The sequence below is a fragment of the Salmo salar genome, chromosome ssa08 (genome assembly GCF_905237065.1).
Source record: "Salmo salar chromosome ssa08, Ssal_v3.1, whole genome shotgun sequence".
NCBI lineage: Eukaryota > Metazoa > Chordata > Actinopteri > Salmoniformes > Salmonidae > Salmo > Salmo salar.
In genome coordinates, this window is record NC_059449.1 from 24663673 (window position 1) to 24683658 (window position 19986).

The window sequence follows — 19986 nt, forward strand, 5'->3', positions numbered from 1 at the left end:
TCATTTGTTCATAATATTTCATTCTACAGTTCTGTTTCAGTTTTATATTATTGTCAAAAGAAAATATCACAATAAATATCCTTTAAAAAAAAAAGAGCAGTGCCTTATATAGAGAATAGGGCACCCTTTGGGATGCAGCCAAGCACACACCCTTCCCTCTCTCTCTCTCCCCCTTTCCACCTGCTTTGAAATGATCAGCCCTTCAGTAGAGACTATAATACCACTGCTGTTGTCTGTTGAAATGATCAGTCCTTCAGTAGAGACTATAATACCACTGCTGTTGTCTGTTGAAATGATCAGTCCTTCAGTAGAGACTATAATACCACTGCTGTTGTCTGTTGAAATGATCAGTCCTTCAGTAGAGACTATAGAACCACTGCTGTTGTCTGTTGAAATGATCAGTCCTTCAGTAGAGACTATAGTACCACTGCTGTTGTCTGTTGAAATGATCAGTCCTTCAGTAGACTATAGTACCACTGCTGTTGTCTGTTGAAATGATCAGTCCTTCAGTAGAGACTATAATACCACTGCTGTTGTCTGTTGAAATGATCAGTCCTTCAGTAGAGACTATAGTACCACTGCTGTTGTCTGTTGAAATGATCAGTCCTTCAGTAGAGACTATAGTACCACTGCTGTTGTCTGTTGAAATGATCAGTCCTTCAGTAGACTATAGTACCGCTGCCGTTGTCTGTTGAAATGATCAGTCCTTCAGTAGAGACTATAGTACCACTGCTGTTGTCTGTTGAAATGATCAGTCCTTCAGTAGAGACTATAATACCACTGCTGTTGTCTGTTGAAATGATCAGTCCTTCAGTAGACTATAGTACCACTGCTGTTGTCTGTTGAAATGATCAGTCCTTCAGTAGAGACTATAGTACCACTGCTGTTGTCTGTTGAAATGATCAGTCCTTCAGTAGAGACTATAGTACCACTGCTGTTGTCTGTTGAAATGATCAGTCCTTCATTAGAGACTATAGTACCACTGCTGTTGTCTGTTGAAATGATCAGTCCTTCAGTAGAGACTATAGTACCACTGCTGTTGTCTGTTGAAATGATCAGTCCTTCAGTAGAGACTATAGTACCACTGCTGTTGTCTGTTGAATTGATCAGTCCTTCAGTAGAGACTATAGTACCACTGCTGTTGTCTGTTGAAATGATCAGTCCTTCAGTAGAGACTATAGTACCACTGCTGTTGTTTGTTGAAATGATCAGTCCTTCAGTAGAGACTATAATACCACTGCTGTTGTCTGTTGAAATGATCAGTCCTTCAGTAGAGACTATAATACCACTGCTGTTGTCTGTTGAAATGATCAGTCCTTCAGTAGAGACTATAGTACCACTGCTGTTGTCTGTTGAAATGATCAGTCCTTCAGTAGAGACTATAGTATCACTGCTGTTGTCTGTTGAAATGATCAGTCCTTCAGTAGAGACTATAGTATCACTGCTGTTGTCTGTTGAAATGATCAGTCCTTCAGTAGAGACTATAGTACCACTGCTGTTGTCTGTTGAAATGATCAGTCCTTCAGTAGAGACTATAGTACCACTGCTGTTGCCTGTTGAAATGATCAGTCCTTCAGTAGAGACTATAGTACCACTGCTGTTGTCTGTTGAAATGATCAGCCCTTCAGTAGAGACTATAGTACCACTGCTGTTGTCTGTTGAAATGATCAGTCCTTCAGTAGACTATAGTACCACTGCTGTTGTCTGTTGAAATGATCAGTCCTTCAGTAGAGACTATAGTACCACTGCTGTTGTCTGTTGAAATGATCAGTCCTTCAGTAGAGACTATAGTACCACTGCTGTGGCTGTTGAAATGATCAGTCCTTCAGTAGAGACTATAGTACCAGTTCTGTTCTTCTTCTCTCTTTTTTATTAGCATTCCTCTTTTCTAACAATCTTTAATTAGTGAATTGTTCTCTCCTTCCCTCCTCTCCTCTTTTCTGCTCTCTCCTCCCCTCCTCTTTTCTGCTCTCTCCTCCCCTCCTCTTTTCTGCTCTCTCCATCCTTCCCTCCTTTCTTTCTGTCCCCTCCACTCTTTCAGGGAGCCATTTTGACCACACTGCTGGTAACAAAAAACTTCTCAGGTACGTCCTCACTCTGTCTCTTTCTCTCTCTGTCCTTCTCTCTGTCTCTCTTTCTCTCTGTCTCTCTCTCTCTCTCTTTCTGTGTGTAAAACTCCAAAAGTAATTTCACTTTACTCCCCATATCTGACTGTTTTGCAGTTATTTTTATTTATGCTTTTCTTTAGAATTAAATAATCAGATTTTCTTTTTTCTTTACAATTAATCATTTTCTTCTTTTTAATTGTTTTTTATTTCTTTCGCCTTTGTTTGGGATGTGGTACCCTCGAGGTAAGAACTCACTTTCTCTCTGTCAGCCAATCAGTGGCCAGGGTTTCATGTCACTTGCTCTCTGTCAGCCAATCAGTGGCCAGGGTCTCATGTCACACCCTTTGTCGGTACTTTTATACCCCTTTCACACTATCGGGCCGACCCCAACCAAACTGTGCGGGCTCTGATATTTTCTTTACACATTGTCTCTTGTCGGCACGGTTACAGTAACTATGGAGGATGCATAACCAGGCCAGCTCAGTACAGCTTGGTTTGGTTCGACTCAGTAGTGTGAATATCCCTTTAACACAACTTGATTTTATAATAGTACATATACACAGTGCATTGGGAAGTATGTGGATCCCTTGACTTTATCCACATTTTTTTACGTTACAGCCTTATTCTAAAATTGATTAAATTGTTGTTTTTCAATCTACACACAATACCCCATAATAACAAAGCAAAAATGTATCTTAAAAAAACAACTGAAATCTTGTTTCTCGTGGTCTGAGAGTCCTTTTGGTGCCTTTTGGCAAACTCCAAGCGGGCTGTCATGTGCCTTTTACCTGAGGAGTGGCGGCCACTCTACCATAACGGCCTGATTGGTGGAGTGCTGCAGAGATGGTTGTCCTTCTGGAAGGTTCTCCCATCTCCACAGAGGAACTCTGTAGCTCTGTCAGAGTGACCATCGGGTTCTTAGTCACCTCCCTGACCAAGGCTCTTCTCCCCGATTGCTCAGTTTGGCCGGGCGGCCAGCTCTAGGAAGAGACTTGGTGGTTCCAAACTCCTTCCATTTAAGAATGATGGAGGCCACAGTGTTCTTGGGGACCTTCAATGCTGCAGAAATGTTTTGGTACCCTTCTCCAGATCTGTGCCTCGACACAATCCTGTCTCGGAGCTCTACGGACATTTCCTTCGGACCTCATGGCTTGGTTTTTGCTCTGATATGCTCTGTCAACTGTGGGACTTTATATAGACAGGTGTGTGCCTTTCCAAATCATGTCGAATCAATTGAATTTACCACAGGCTGACTCCAATCAAGTTGTAGAAACATCTCAAGGATGATCAATGGAAACAGGATGCACCTGAGCTCAATTTTGAGTCTCATAACAAAGGGTCTAAATACTTATGTAAATAAGGTATCTGTTTTTCATATTTAATACATTTGCAAACATTTCTAAAAACCTATTTTCACTTTACCATTATGGGGTATTGTGTGCAGATTGCTGAGGATTTTTTAAATTTAATACATTTTAGAATAAGGCTGTAACCTAACAAAATATGGAAAAAGTGAAGGGGTCTGAATACTTTCCGAATGCACTGAATATAAACAGGATGTTATGAATAGTGAATAAAGTACATTCACATCTACAGAATACTTCATGTAGTGTATATATACAGTATATAAATGGTATATTATGAATAGTAAATACAGTACATTCACATCAACAGAACACTTCATGTAGTATATACACAGTATATATACAGTATATAATGAATAGTGAATATAGTACATTCACAGAATAGTTCATGTAGTGTATATACAGTATGTTATGAATAGTGAATATAGTACAATCACATTCACAGAATACTCCATGTAGTGTATATATACAGTATATGTGCAGTATGTTATGAATAATGAATATAGTACATTCACATAATACTTCATGTAGTATATACTATATGTAGAATATGTTGTAGCATGACGATGCAGATGCATGCAATGATTTTATACAATTACTTTATACAATTATTTAATACTGACTTTAATACCATGACTTAATACTATGACTAACACCATGACTTTAATACTGACTTTAATTCTGACTTTAATACTATGACTTTAATACTGACTTTAATACCATTACTTAATATCATGACTTTAATACCATGACTTTAATACTGACTTTAATTCTGACTTTAATACTATGACTTTAATACTGACTTTAATATCATTACTTTAATACTGACTTTAATTCTGACTTTAATACTGACTTTAATACCATGACTTTAATACCATGACTTTAATACTATGACTTTAATACTGACTTTAATACTGACATTAATGCCATTACTTTAATACTGACATTAATATCATTACTTTAATACTGACTTTAATTCTGACTTTAATTCTGAATTTAATACCATGACTTTAATACTATGACTTTAATACCATGACTTTAATACTGACTTTAATACTATGACTTTAATACTGACTTTAATTCTGACTTTAATACTATGACTTTAATACTGACTTTAATACTGACTTTAATACCATGACTTTAATACTGACTTTAATTCTGACTTTAATACCATGACTTTAATACCGACTTTAATACTGACTTTAATGCCATTACTTTAATACTGACTTTAATTCTGACTTTAATACCATGACTTTAATACTGACTTTAATACTATGACTTTAATACTGACTTTAATACCATGACTTTAATATCATTACTTTAATACTGACTTTAATTCTGACTTTAATACCATGACTTTAATACTGACTTTAATTCTGACTTTAATACCATGACTTTAATACTGACTTTAATACCATGACTTTAATACTGACTTTAATATCATTACTTTAATACTGACTTTAATACCATGACTTTAATTCTGACTTTAATACCATTACTTTAATACCATGACTTTAATACTATGACTTTAATACTGACTTTAATGCCATTACTTTTATATCACTTTATATTTGAAACGTTTTGAAACACAAGGAAACGTGTCTCTGTCATTTAACAGATTCAGCCATTTAGTCCCTGCCTGTTTCAAAACGTTTCCTCTTGTTTTGAGTCTAATGAACACAGCCTTGTTGCACTATGGAGGCTGTCTGTCTCTGTGTGAAGCACTGGTGTTTACCTTCATCTCTCTCTCTCTCTCTCTCTCTCTCTTCCTCTTCCTCTCTACAGCAGTCAAGAGTCTGCTGAACAAGAAGGCTGATGCCGTCAAGGTGAGTTTCTGTGGCAGTGTTCCAAATGGCTCCCTTTGTTTCCCTACATCGTACACTACCTTTGGCCAGAGCCCTCTGCAGAAAGCAGTGCACTAATTAGAGAGTAGGTTGCTGATTGGCCCTCTGAAGAAAGCAGTGCACTAACTAGAGAGTAGGGTGCTGATTGGCCCGCTGCAGAAAGTAGTGCACTAACATAGACAGTAGGATGCTGATTGGCCCTGTCTTTTAATGTAACATAGAGAGTACGGTGCTGATTGGCCCTGTCTTTTAATGTAACATAGAGAGTAGGGTGCTGATTGGCCCTGTATCTTTTTCTGTAACAACTGATCACCTGTTCTCCTTAACACCTCCCATTTCCTGTAGTTTTGTCTCTGGTTTCCTGTAGTCACTAAGTTCTGCCATCTCAGTACTCTGGTATAGATAGTCCTGTGTCAGTACTCTGGTATAGATAGTCCTGTGTCAGTACTCTGGTATAGATAGTCCTGTGTCAGTACTCTGGTATAGATAGTCCTGTGTCAGTACTCTGGTATAGATAGTCCTGTGTCAGTACTCTGGTATAGATAGTCCTGTGTCAGTACTCTGGTATAGATAGTCCTGTGTCAGTACTCTGGTATAGATAGTCCTGTGTCAGTACTCTGGTATAGATAGTCCTGTGTCAGTACTCTGGTATAGATAGTCCTGTGTCAGTACTCTGGTATAGATAGTCCTGTGTCAGTACTCTGGTATAGATAGTCCTGTGTCAGTACTCTGGTATAGATAGTCCTGTGTCAGTACTCTGGTATAGATAGTCCTGTGTCAGTACTCTGGTATAGATAGTCCTGTGTCAGTACTCTGGTATAGATAGTCCTGTGTCAGTACTCTGGTATAGATAGTCCTGTCTCAGTACTCTGGTATAGATAGTCCTGTGTCAGTACTCTGGTATAGATAGTCCTGTGTCAGTACTCTGGTATAGATAGTCCTGTCTCAGTACTCTGGTATAGATAGTCCTGTCTCAGTACTCTGGTATAGATAGTCCTGTGTCAGTACTCTGGTATAGATAGTCCTGTGTCAGTACTCTGGTATAGATAGTCCTGTGTCAGTACTCTGGTATAGATAGTCCTGTGTCAGTACTCTGGTATAGATAGTCCTGTGTCAGTACTCTGGTATAGATAGTCCTGTCTCAGTACTCTGGTATAGATAGTCCTGTGTCAGTACTCTGGTATAGATAGTCCTGTGTCAGTACTCTGGTATAGATAGTCCTGTGTCAGTACTCTGGTATAGATAGTCCTGTGTCAGTACTCTGGTATAGAGAGTCCTGTGTCAGTACTCTGGTATAGAGAGTCCTGTGTCAGTACTCTGGTATAGATAGTCCTGTGTCAGTACTCTGGTATAGATAGTCCTGTGTCAGTACTCTGGTATAGATAGTCCTGTGTCAGTACTCTGGTATAGAGAGTCCTGTGTCAGTACTCTGGTATAGATAGTCCTGTCTCAGACCGTCTCAGTACTCTGGTATAGATAGCCCTGTGTCAGACCGGTGAGATGAATGAATGGGAGCCTGACACCTTAATAATACATTTGAAAACAATTAGCTGATCCTGTCGTCTCTTGAATACAGTTTGGCTCTCACCCATTCAACTGACTAGGCAGGCTAGCTCGATGGCCACTGTAGCTTGAGAGAGTGTGAAGTAACCACTAGAGCGAGTAGCCCCCTCTGCTGGCAGACAAAAGCACAACACCCCTTGACTAAGTGATTACTAAATGACAAAGATTACTTTATACACAGGGTCCCATTAAAAGCCGAGGACCCATTCTTCCTCCTTCTTCCGGTCAGGAGGCCGTAACATACTTATGAATCATTTGTACACTGCAAATTGACCACAAGAATCCCAAACAGATCCTAATATTTGACTTAATAATTTACAACATTGATTACGTTGGAATACAATTGCATGTTTTTTATTTTATTTATTTCACCTTTATTTAACCAGCTAGGCAAGTTGAGAACAAGTTCTCATTTACAATTGCGACCTGGCCAAGATAAAGCAAAGCAGTTCGACAACATACAAAAACACAGAGTTACACATGGAGTAAAACAACATACAATCAATGATGCAGTAGAAAAAAAAATGTCTATATACAATGTGAGCAAATGATGTGAGATAAGGGAGGTAAAGGCAAAAAAATGCCATGGCGGCAAAGTAAATAAAGTATAGCAAGAAAAACACTGGAATGGTAGATTTGTAGTTTGAAGAAAGTTCAGAGATAAAATATAAATAATATGGTGCAAAGGAGCAAAATAAATAAATACAGTAGGGGAAGAGGTAGTAGTTTGGGCTAAATTATAGATGGGCTATGTACAGGTGCAGTGATCTGTGAGCTGCTCTGACAGCTGGTGCTTAAAGCTAGTGAGGGAGATAAGTGTTTCCAGTTTCAGAGATTTTTGTAGTTCGTTCCAGTCATTGGCAGCAGAGAACTGGAAGGAGAGGCGACCAAAGGAGGAGTTGGCTTTAGGGGTGACCAGAGAGATATACCTGCTGGAGCGCGTGCTACAGGTGGGTGCTGCTATGGTGACCAGTGAGCGGAGATAAGGGGGGACTTTACCTAGCAGGGTCTTGTAGATGACCTGGAGCCAATGTGTTTGGCGACGATTATGAAGCGAAGGCCAGCCAACGAGAGCGTACAGGTCGCAGTGGTGGGTAGTATATGGGGCTTTGGTGACAAAACAGATGGCACTGTGATAGACTGCATCCAGCTTGTTGAGTAGGGTATTGGAAGCTATTTTGTAAATGACATCCCCAAAGTCGAGGATTGGTAGGATGGTCAGTTTTACGAGGGTATGTTTGGCAGCATGAGTGAAGGATGCTTTGATGCGAAATAGGAAGCCAATTCGAGATTTCACTTTGGATTGGAGATGATTGATGTGAGTCTGGAAGGAGAGTTTACAGTCTAACCAGACACCTAGGTATTTGTAGTTGTCCACAAATTCTAAGTTAGAACCGTCCAGAGAAGTGATGCTGGACAGGCGGGCAGGTGCAGGCAGCGATCGGTTGAAGAGCATGCATTTAGTTTTACTTGTGTTTAGGAGCAGTTGGAGACCACGGAAGGAGAGTTGAATGGCATTGAAGCTCGTCTGGAGGGTTGTTAACACAGTGTCCAAAGAAGGGCCAGAAGTGTACAGAATGGTGTTGTCTGCGTAGAGGTGGATCAGAGATTCACCAGCAGCAAGAGCGACATCATTTATTTATACAGAGAAAAGAGTTAGCCCAAGAATTGAACCCTGTGGTACCCCCATAGAGACTGCCAGAGGTCCAGACAGTAGGCCCTCCGATTTGACACACTGAACTCTGTCAGAGAAGTAGTTGGTGAACCAGGCGACGCAATCGTTTGAGAAACCAAGGCTACTGAGTCTGCCGATGAGGATGTGGTGATTAACAGAGTCAAAAGCTTTGGCCAGGTCAATGAATACGGCAGCACAGTATTGTTTCTTATCGATGGCGGTTACGATGTCGTTTAGGACCTTGAGCGTGGCTGAGGTGCACCCATGACCAGCTCTGAAACCAGATTGCATAGCGGAGAGGGTGCGGTGGGATTCGAAATGGTCGGTAATCTGTTTGTTGACTTGGCTTTCGAAGACCTTAGAAAGGCAGGGTAGGATGGATATAGGTCTGTAGCAATTTGGGTCAAGAGTGTCACCTCCTTTGAAGAGGGGGATGACAGCAGCTGCTTTCCAATCTATGGGAATCTCAGACGACACGAAAGAGAGGTTGAACTGGCTAGTAATAGGGGTTGCAATAATTTCGGCAGATCATTTTAGAAAGAAAGGGTCCAGATTGTCAAGCCCAGCTGATTTGTAGGGGTCCAGATTTTGCAGCTCTTTCAGAACATCAGCTGAATGGATTTGGGAGAAGGAGAAATGGGGAGGCTTGGGCGAGTAGCTGTGGGGGGTGCAGTGCTGTTGAATGCAGTAGGGGTAGTTAGGTGGAAAGCATGGCCAGCCGTAGAAAAATGCTTATTGAAATTCTCAATTATAGTGGGCTTATCGGTGGTGACAGAGTTTCCTATCCTCAGTGCAGTGGGCAGTTGGGAGGAGGTGTTCTTATTCTCCATGGACTTTGCAATGTCCCAGAACTTTTTAGAGTTGGAGTTGCAAGAAGCGAATTTCTGTTTGAAAAAGCTAGCCTTGGCGTTTCTAACTGTCTGTGTGTATTGGTTTCTAACTTCCCTAAAAAGTTGCATATCGCGGGGGCAGTTCGATGCTAATGCAGAACGCCACAGGATATTTTTGTGTTGGTTAAGGGCAGTCAGGTCTGGGGAGAACCAAGGGCTATATCTGTTCCTGGTTCTAAATTTCTTGAAAGGGGCATGCTTATTTAAGATGGAGAGGAAGGCATTTTAAAAAAATAACCAGGCATCCTCTACTGACGGGATGAGGTCAATGTCCTTCCAGGATACCAGGGCCAGGTCGATTAGAAAGGCTTGCTCATTGAAATGTTTCAGGGAGCGTTTGACAGTGATGAGTGGAGGTCTATGTGGATCTATGGTCTATTTGGAGGTCTATGGAGGTCTATGTGGATCTCTATATATATGTGTGTGGAATACTTGGGAACAGATTTCCTACATTAAGATCAATTATTGCCGGTTACCTGATGATTTTACAGTCTTTTTGTCTGACAATGAAAATACTTACTTAAGGGGTCAAATAAAATGACCGGCGGGCCGTCTATTGAACCCTGTTATACAGGATCTATATACACTATAAAACCATTAGGAGACTGTCTATTGAACCCTGTTATACAGGATCTATATACACTATAAAACCATTAGGGGGCTGTTTATTGAACCCTGTAGGATCTATATACACTATAAAACCATCAGGGGACTGTCTATTGAACCCTGTTATACAGGATCTATATACACTATGAAACCATCAGGGGACTGTCTATTGAACCCTGTAGGATCTATATACACTATAAAACCATTAGGGGACTGTTTATTGAACCCTGTTATACAGGATCTATATACACTATAAAACCATTAGGGGACTGTCTATTGAACCCTGTTATACAGGATCTATATACACTATAAAACCATTAGGGGACTGTTTATTGAACCCTGTAGGATCTATATACACTATAAAACCATTAGGGGACTGTTTATTGAACCCTGTTATACAGGATCTACATACACTATGAAACCATTAGGGGGCTGTTTATTGAACCCTGTAGGATCTATATACACTATGAAACCATTAGGGGACTGTCTATTGAACCCTGTTAAAGGATCTATATACACTATGAAACCATTAGGGGACTGTTTATTGAACCCTGTTATACAGGATCTATATACACTATGAAACCATTAGGGGACTGTCTATTGAACCCTGTTATACAGGATCTATATACACTATAAAACCATTAGGGGACTGTTTATTGAACCCTGTTATACAGGATCTATATACACTATGAAACCATTAGGGGACTGTCTATTGAACCCTGTTATACAGGATCTATATACACGATAAAACCATTAGGGGACTGTCTATTGAACCCTGTAGGATCTATATACACTATGAAACCATTAGGGGACTGTTTATTGAACCCTGTTATACAGGATCTATATACACTATAAAACCATTAGCAGACTGTCTACTGATTCCATTGTACAGGTAAGGCTAAAAGCTAAAGAAAAGTTGACAGAATAGATTTGTCCCAGGTCAGATCAGGTCAGGTTTATGATGTGATGTTCCCTCTACACTACTTGCTTTACAGGCGAACAACAAAGCCAACACAGTGACCAGTCCTAAAGACACCAGCTTAACCCCAGCACTGGTACATACTACACCCTCCTCCTCCATACCTCCCTTTACTCCCTCCCCAGCACTGGTACATACTACACCCTCCTCTATACCTCCCTTTACTCCCTCCCCAGCACTGGTACATACTACACCCTCCTCCTCCATACCTCCCTTTACTCCCTCCCCAGCACTGGTACATACTACACCCTCCTCTATACCTCCCTTTACTCCCTCCCCAGCACTGGTACATACTACACCCTCCTCTCCATACCTCCCTTTACTCCCTCCCCATCACTGGTACATACTACACCCTCCTCCCTCCATACCTCCCTTTACTCCCTCCCCAGCACTGGTACATACTACACCCTCCTCTCCTCTCCTCCTCCTCCTCCATACCTCCCTTTACTCCCTCCCCATCACTGGTACATACTACACCCTCCTCCCCACCCCCTCCCCCTCCTCCATACCTCCCTTTACTCCCTCCCCAGCACTGGTACATACTACACCCTCCTCTCACCCCCCTCCCTCCCCCCTTCCTCCCCCTCCTCCATACCTCCCTTTACTCCCTCCCCAGCACTGGTACATAATGCACCCTCCTCTCACCCCCCCTCCCCTATACCTCCTTTTACTCCCTCCCCATCACTGGTACATAATGCACCCTCCTCTCACCCCCCCTCCTCTCCTCCTCCTCCTCCATACCTCCCTTTACTCCCTCCCCATCACTGGTACATAATGCACCCTCCTCTCACCCCCCCTCCCTCCCCTCTTTCTCCCTGTATTGACCTTGCGGTAGGATTTTACCACAGATTGAACAATGACACAGATATTTCACTGGATGTATGAATGTGAAGCAGCCATTAACTGTTAAATAAACAATGTCTGGTCATTAATACAGACACAATGTCTGGTCATTAATACAGTCACAATGTCTGGTCATTAATACAGACAGACACAATGTCTGGTCATTAATACAGTCACAATGTCTGGTCATTAATACAGTTACAATGTCTGATCATTAATACATTAATGTCTGGTCATTCATACAGACACAATGTCTGGTCATTAATACAGTTACAATGTCTGGTCATTAATACAGTTACAATGTCTGATCATTCATACAGCCAGTCTGGTCATTCTATGACACAATGTCTTCATCAGACACAATGTCTGGTCATTAATACAGTTACAATGTCTGGTCATTCATACAGACACAATGTCTGGTCATTCATACAGACACAATGTCTGGTCATTAATACTAGAGGTCGACTGATTAATCGGAATGGCCGATTAATTAGGGCCGATTTCAAGTTTTCATAACAATCGGTAATTGGTATTTTTGGCCAACGATTTTTTTATTTTTTTTACACCTTTATTTAACTAGGCAAGTCAGATTAAGAACACATTCTTATTTTCAATGAAACGGGGGTTAACTGCCTTGTTCAGGGGGGATTTGGGGATTCGTATTTGCAACCTTGGTTACTAGTCCAACGCTCTAACCACCTGCCTTACATTGCACTCCACGAGATGAGATGATAGTTTCCGGATTCGACCATATTAATGACCAAAGGCTCGTATTTCTGTGTGTTTATTATGTTATAATTAAGTCTATGATTTGATAGAGCAGTCTGACTGAGCGATGGTAGGCACCAGCAGGCTCGTAAGCATTAATTCAGACAGCACTTTCGTGCGTTTTGCCAGCAGCTCTTCGCTGTGTTTCAAGCTGTTTATGACTTCAAGCCGGGTGGGTATAATTTGCGGAACGTTCCAACAGTAATCTATTCCAAAAACTTCGTAAATAACAAGGTTGCCAAAAAACAACACATACAAAATTGTATAGCGGCAGAATAAGATACCGGGTAGTGAGTGGTCTATTTCATTGCGTTTTTCACTCATCACGTTTATTCCGAAAAATGTCTGTCCTCACTCTGGTTGCCTATGGACAAACATTAAGAATAAGCTACGTCGTGAGTTGATGCCTATTCGGCAGCTAGTTAGCTTGGTTTGTATGCGTTGCTACTTTGTATGCATTGTTGGTTGGCAACCTTTTACTTTACGTTTTTCGGAACAGATTCCTGTTGGAATGTTCCACAAATTATACCCACCCCTTCAAGCCTGTCAACTCCCAAGATTAGGCTGGTGTAACCGATGTGAAATGGCTAGCTAGTTAGCGGGGTGCGCGCTAATAGCGTTTCAAACGTCACTCGCTCTGAGACTTGGAGTAGTTGTTCCCCTTCCTCTACATGGGTAACGTTGCTTCGAGGGTGGCTGTTGTCGATGTGTTCCTGGTTCGAGCCCAGGTAGGAGCGAGGAGAGGGACAGAAGCTATACTGTTACACTGGCAATACTAAAGTGCCTATAAGAACATCCAATAGTCAAAGGTATATGAAATACAAATCGTATAGAGAGAAATAGTCCTATAATTCCTATAATAACTACAACCTAAAACTTACCTGGGAATATTGAAGACTCATGTTAAAAGGAACCACCAGCTTTCATATGTTCCCATGTTCTGAGCAAGGAACTTAAACCTTAGCTTTTTTACATGGCCCATACTGCACTTTTACTTTCTTCTCCAACACATTGTTTTGCATTATTTAAACTAAATTGAACATGTTTCATTATTTATTTGAGGCTAAATTGATTTTATTGATGTATTATATTAAGTTAAAATAAGTGTTAATTCAGTATTGTTGTAATTGTCATTATTACAAAAAGAAGAAAAAAATTGGCCGATTAATCGGTATCGACTTTTTGGTACTCCAATAATCGGTATCGGCGTTGAAAAATCATAATCGGCCGACCTCTCATTAATACAGTCACAATGTCTGGTCATTCATACAGTCACAATGTCTGGTCATTAATACAGTTACAATGTCTGGTCATTCATACAGTCACAATGCCTGGTCACTATACAGTGTCGTCATTCATACAGTACAATTCTGGTCATTAATACAGTTACAATGTCTGGTCATTCATACAGTCACAATGTCTGGTCATTCATACAGTCACAATGTCTGGTCATTAATACAGTCACAATGTCTGGTCATTCATACAGACACAATGTCTGGTCATTCATACAGACACAATGTCTGGTCATTCATATAGACACAATGTCTGATCATTAATACAGTCACAATGTCTGGTCATTCATATAGACACAATGTCTGGTCATTAATACAGTCACAATGTCTGGTCATTAATACAGTTATAATGTCTGGTTATTCATATAGACATAATGTCTGGTTATTCATATAGACATAATATCTGGTTATTCATATAGACATAATGTCTGGTTATTCATATAGACATAATGTCTGGTTATTCATATAGACACAATGTCTGGTCATTCATATAGACATAATGTCTGGTCATTCATATAGACATAATGTCTGGTTATTCATATAGACATAATGTCTGGTTATTCATATAGACATAATGTCTGGTTATTCATATAGACATGTCTTCAGATTAAGTGACGGTTGACATGACAATCATCACACTCCCCATATTATTTTTTACCCAGAATGCAGCATAACAATCATTAAACTAATCTCTAACACCAGTCATTTGTTTTGCTTGCTTTGTGATGCGTTACTGTTGCTAACGTGTACCTGGCTGAATATCAACAATACTCCTTCCTTCCTTCCTTCCTTCCTTCCTTCCTTCCTTCCTTCCTTCCTTCCTTCCTTCCTTCCTTCCTTCCTTCCTTCCTTCCTTCCTTCCTTCCTTCCTTCCTTCCTTCCTTCCTCCCTCCCTCCCTCCCTCCCTCCCTTCCTTCCTTCCTTCCTTCCTTCCTTCCTTCCTCCCTCCCTTCCTTCCTTCCTCCCTCCCTTCCTTCCTTCCTTCCTTCCTTCCTTCCTTCCTTCCTCCCTCCCTCCCTCCTTCCTTCCTTCCTTCCTTCCTTCCTTCCTTCCAGCCGAAGGACCAAAGGACGCTGGTTCCTTAGTCTGGTAGTGATGGTCTGATTGGTTGCAACTTGTGCATGGTGTGTGCTGATTCGTTGGCTGTGTTGGTCACATGACTGATGCCCTGCATGACCTCAACATCTTTATATGCCTTTTTTCCCATGATGACCCACACACACAAATAAACAGTTATACACGCACACACACACACACACTAATGACAGTGTGTAATCTGTCTCAGTGATTACAGCTGGAACATCATCAGGATCCATTTTGCCAAGACTTGGTACAGTCACGCACACACACACACACACACGCACACACACACACACACACACACACACACAAGAGTCACACTCCTCCACCTCCACGTCATCTACCTCCTCCTCCTCTACCTCCTCCTACCTCTACCTCCTCTACCTCCTCCTCCTACCTCTACCTACTCTACCTCCTCCTCCTACCTCTACCTACTCTACCTCCTCCTCCTCTACCTCCTCCTCCTTTACCTCCACGTCCTCCACCTCCTCCTCCTCCTCCTCCTACCCCTCTCTATTCTACCTCCTCCTCCTCTACCTCCTCCTCCTACCTCTACCTACTCTACCTCCTCCTCCTACCTCTACCTACTCTACCTCCTCCTCCTCTACCTCCTCCTCCTACCTCTACCTACTCTACCTCCTCCTCCTACCTCTACCTACTCTACCTCCTCCTCCTCTACCTCCTCCTCCTACCTCTACCTACTCTACCTCCTCCTCCTCCTACCTCTACCTCCTCCTCCTACCTCTACCTACTCTACCTCCTCCTCCTTTACCTCCACGTCCTCCACCTCCACTACCTCCTCCTCCTCCTACCTCTACCTATTCTACCTCCTCCTCCTCTACCTCCTCCTCCTACCTCTACCTACTCTACCTCCTCCTCCTCTACCTCCTCCTCCACCTCCTCTACTTACTCTACCTCCTCCTCCACCTACTCTACCTCCACCTCCTCCGCCTCCTCCTCCTACACCTCCTGTACCTCTTCTACCTCCTCCTCCTCTACTTACTCTACCCCATCCTCCTCCACCTACTACACCTCCTGCTCCACCTTCTCTACCTCCTCCTACTCCACCTCCTCTACCTCCTCCACCTCCTTCTCCCCCACTGTTGTCTCTTTCTATTCTCTGTTTGTATTGTTTCATCTCTCTCTGTCTCCCTAGGAACCCCAGACCACAGTGATCCACAACCCAATAGATGGGAACAAGGTACAGCACTGACAGAGTGTGTGTGTGTGTAATGTTTGTTTGTGTATACATGTATATACTTTATATTAAATGTATGTAGTTCTGTCCTTGAGCTGTTCTGGTCTATTAATGTTCTGTATAATTTAATGTTCTATCTGATTTAAGTATTAGGCAGCGTTTACACAGGTAGCCCAAATCTGATACTCGGTGTACACCAGGCTACAGATCAAGCTATACGTTCTTTCCCCCAGGAGTCTATAGAGAGCACCAACACCCCCATCGAGGACGAGGATGTCAAAGGTAGAGACAGTTGTCTGTCCCCTTCTCTCTCTCTTTATCTTTCTGTCTTTGTCTGTCTGTCCCCTTCTCTCTCTCTTTATCTTTCTGTCTTTGTCTGTCTGTCGCCTTCTCTCTCTCTTTATCTTTCTGTCTTTGTCTGTCTGTCCCCTTCTCTCTCTCTTTATCTTTCTGTCTTTGTCTGTCTGTCGCCCTCTCTCTCTTCGTCTTTCTGTCTTTTGTCTGTCTGTCGCCCTCTCTCTTTCTCTCTATCTCTCTCTCTTTGTCTGTCTGTCGCCCATGCTCTCTCTCTATCTTTCTGTCTTTTGTCTGTCTGTCACCCTCTCTCTCTATCTTTGTCTGTCGCCTCTCTCTCTGTCTTTGTCTCTTTGTCTGTCTGTCGCCCTCTCTCTCTCTTTGTCTTTCTGTCTCTCTCTTTGTCTGTCGCCCTCTCTCTCTCTCTCTTCGTCTTTCTGTCTCTCTCTCTCTCTTCGTCTTTCTGTCTCTCTCTGTCGCCCTCTCGCTCTTCATCTTTCTGTCTCTCTCTCTCTCTTCATCTTTCTGTCTCTCTCTCTGTCTGTCGCCCTCTCTCTCTCTTCGTCTTTCTGTCTCTCTCTGTCGCCCTCTCGCTCTTCATCTTTCTGTCTCTCTGTCGCCCTCTCTCTCCTTCCATCTCTTTCCACCTCTCCTTTCACTCTGTCTTCAGCTACTTTCTCCTCTTCCTTCCCTTCTCCTCTTCTTCTTCCTCCTGATGATTGAGGCTCCATATACATGATGTTTTGATGTATTTATTATTATACACACTTATCTGTTATATTTTCTTTATTATTTAACACATTTACCTGTTATCATTTCTTTATTATTAAACACACTTACCTGTTATCTTTTCTTTCTGTGAATTGAATTATTTTCTACATTTGAAAATCATGTTAACCCCCCCTACACACACACCTGCCCTCTCTGCCAGTCCTCTGTTTTGGGAACTTGGTGGGTAGTGTGTGGAGCTCTAAGGGTCGTTCCACCCAGTCCTCTGAGCCCAGGCAGACTCCCTCCTCTTCAGGACAGAGCAAGTCCCCTGGCTATGTCCCCCCTGTCCCCCAGCCAGCGTCCCCCTGGGTCTCTCCTCAACTACTCTGGAGAAACCTGTCCACTGTCTCCTGGGTCTCCCCTCGGCCACTCTGGAGAAACCTGGCCACTGTCTCCTAGGTCTCTCCTCAACCACTCTGGAGAAACCTGACCACTGTCTCCTAGGTCTCTCCTCAACCATTCTGGAGAAACCTGTCCCCTGTCTCTACTCAACCACTCTGGAGAAACCTGTCCCCTGTCTCCCCTCAGCCACTCTGGAGAAACCCGTCCACTGTCTCCTGGGTCTCTCCTAAACCACTCTGGAGAAACCTGTCCACTGTCTCCTGGGTCTCCCCTCAGCCACTCTGGAGAAACCTACCCCCTGTCCACTGTCTCTTCTCAACCACTCTGGAGAAACCTGTCCCCTGTCTCCCCTCAGCCACTCTGGAGAAACCTGTCCACTGTCTCCTGGGTTTCCCCTCAACTACTCTGGAGAAACCTGTCCACTGTATCATGGGTCTCCCATCAACCACTCTGGAGAAACCTGTCCACTGTCCCCTGTCTCTCTCCTCAACCACTCTGGAGAACCCTGTCTCCTGTCCACTGTCTCCTGGGTTTTCCCTCAACTACTCTGGAGAAACCTGTCCACTGTCTCATGGGTCTCCCCTAAACCACTCTGGAGAAACCTGTCTCCTGTCCCTCTGTCTCCTGTCCCCCTGTCCCTCTGTGTCCTGTCCCCCAGTCTCCTGTCCCTCTGTCTCCTGTCCCCCTGTCTCCTGTCCCCCTGTCTCCTGTCCCTATGTCTCCTGTCCCCCTGTCTCCTGTCCCCCTGTCTCCTGTCCTCATGTCTCATGTCTCCTGTCCCCTGTCTCCTGTCCCCTGTCCCCTGTCTCCTGTCCCCTGTCTCCTGTCCCCTTCTCCTGTCCCCCTGTCTCCTGTCCCTCTGTCCCCATGTCTCCTGTCCCCCTGTCTCCTGTCCTCCTGTCTCCTGTCCCTGTGTCCCCCTGTCCCTCTGTCCCCCTGTCTCCTGTCCCCTGTCCCCTGTCTCCTGTCCCCCTGTCTCCTGTCCCTCTGTCTCCTGTCCCCCTGTCTCCTGTCCCCTGTCTCCTGTCCCCCTGTCTCCTGTCCCTCTGTCTCCTGTCCCTCTGTCTCCTGTCCCTCTGTCCCCTGTCCCCTGTCCCCTGTCCCTCTGTCTCCTGTCCCTCTGTCTCCTGTCCCTCTGTCTCCTGTCCCTCTGTCTCCTGTCCCCTGTCTCCTGTCTCCTGTCCCTCTGTCTCCTGTCCCTCTGTCTCCTGTCCCCCTGTCTCCTGTCCCCCTGTCTCCTGTCCCTCTGTCTCCTGTCCCTCTGTCTCCTGTCCCTCTGTCCCCCTGTCTCCTGTCCCTCTGTCCCTCTGTCTCCTGTCCCCTGTCTCCTGTCCCCTGTCTCCTGTCCCTCTGTCTCCTGTCCCTCTGTCTCCTGTCCCTCTGTCTCCTGTCCCTCTGTCTCCTGTCCCTCTGTCTCCTGTCCCCTGTCCCCCTGTCTCCTGTCCCCCTGTCTCCTGTCCCCCTGTCCCTCTGTCTCCTGTCCCCTGTCCCCTGTCTCCTGTCCCCTGTCTCCTGTCCCCCTGTCTCCTGTCCCCTGTCTCCTGTCCCTCTGTCTCCTGTCCCTCTGTCTCCTGTCCCTCTGTCTCCTGTCCCCCTGTCTCCTGTCCCTCTGTCTCCTGTCCCTCTGTCTCGTCCCCCTGTCCCCTGTCCCTCTGTCTCCTGTCCCTCTGTCTCCTGTCCCCTGTCCCCCTGTCTCCTGTCCCCTGTCTCCTGTCCCCCTGTCCCTCTGTCTCCTGTCCCTCAGTCTCCTGTCCCCCTGTCTCCTGTCCCCCTGTCTCCTGTCCCTCTGTCCTCTGTCTCCTGTCCCTCTGTCCCTGTCCCCTGTCTCCTGTCCCCCTGTTCCTGTCCCTCTGTCTCCTGTCCCCTGTCTCCTGTCCCCCTGTCTCCTGTCCCCTGTCTCCTGTCCCTCAGTCTCCTGTCCCTCAGTCTCCTGTCCCCCTGTCCCTCTGTCCCCCTGTCTCCTTGTCCCTTGAGAAGATAAACCATAAACACGCGCAATATTTCTGGCTAAGTGATTGAGTCAAAGTCCGCATTTCCAGGCTGATTACATTGCAGACGCCTGCCAGATCTCACAACACCTGGATAGATATTTAACATATCAGCTAACCACATCACATAGTAATCTGATACCCGACTGCGCAGTTGATGACGTGGCCTGCAACCATTGGTTGATGCAATGCAACGTCTGCAATGTAGTCGGCCTGGAACACGACCATAGATATGTTTGTTAAGCAAATGACAAGTGGTTTTGTTGTCACTAACCCCCATCCCAGCCTGCACTAACACCAGTAAACAAGTGGTTTTGTTGTCACTAACCCCCATCCCAGCCTGCATACACCAGTAAACAAGTGGTTTTGTTGTCACTAACC

General features: G+C 43.9%; 1 protein-coding gene across 1 annotated transcript in view; it reads left to right on the forward strand.

Annotated features, from left to right (window-relative positions):
• Positions 1-19986, forward strand: part of LOC106597904 (calcium/calmodulin-dependent protein kinase type II delta 2 chain) — a 128594-nt gene that overhangs the window by 100206 nt on the left and 8402 nt on the right. Inside the window, 5 exon segments of the mRNA XM_045723059.1 lie at positions 2042-2084; positions 5261-5298; positions 11046-11105; positions 16169-16213; positions 16444-16492. Coding sequence (XP_045579015.1) covers positions 2042-2084; positions 5261-5298; positions 11046-11105; positions 16169-16213; positions 16444-16492 — 235 coding nt within the window.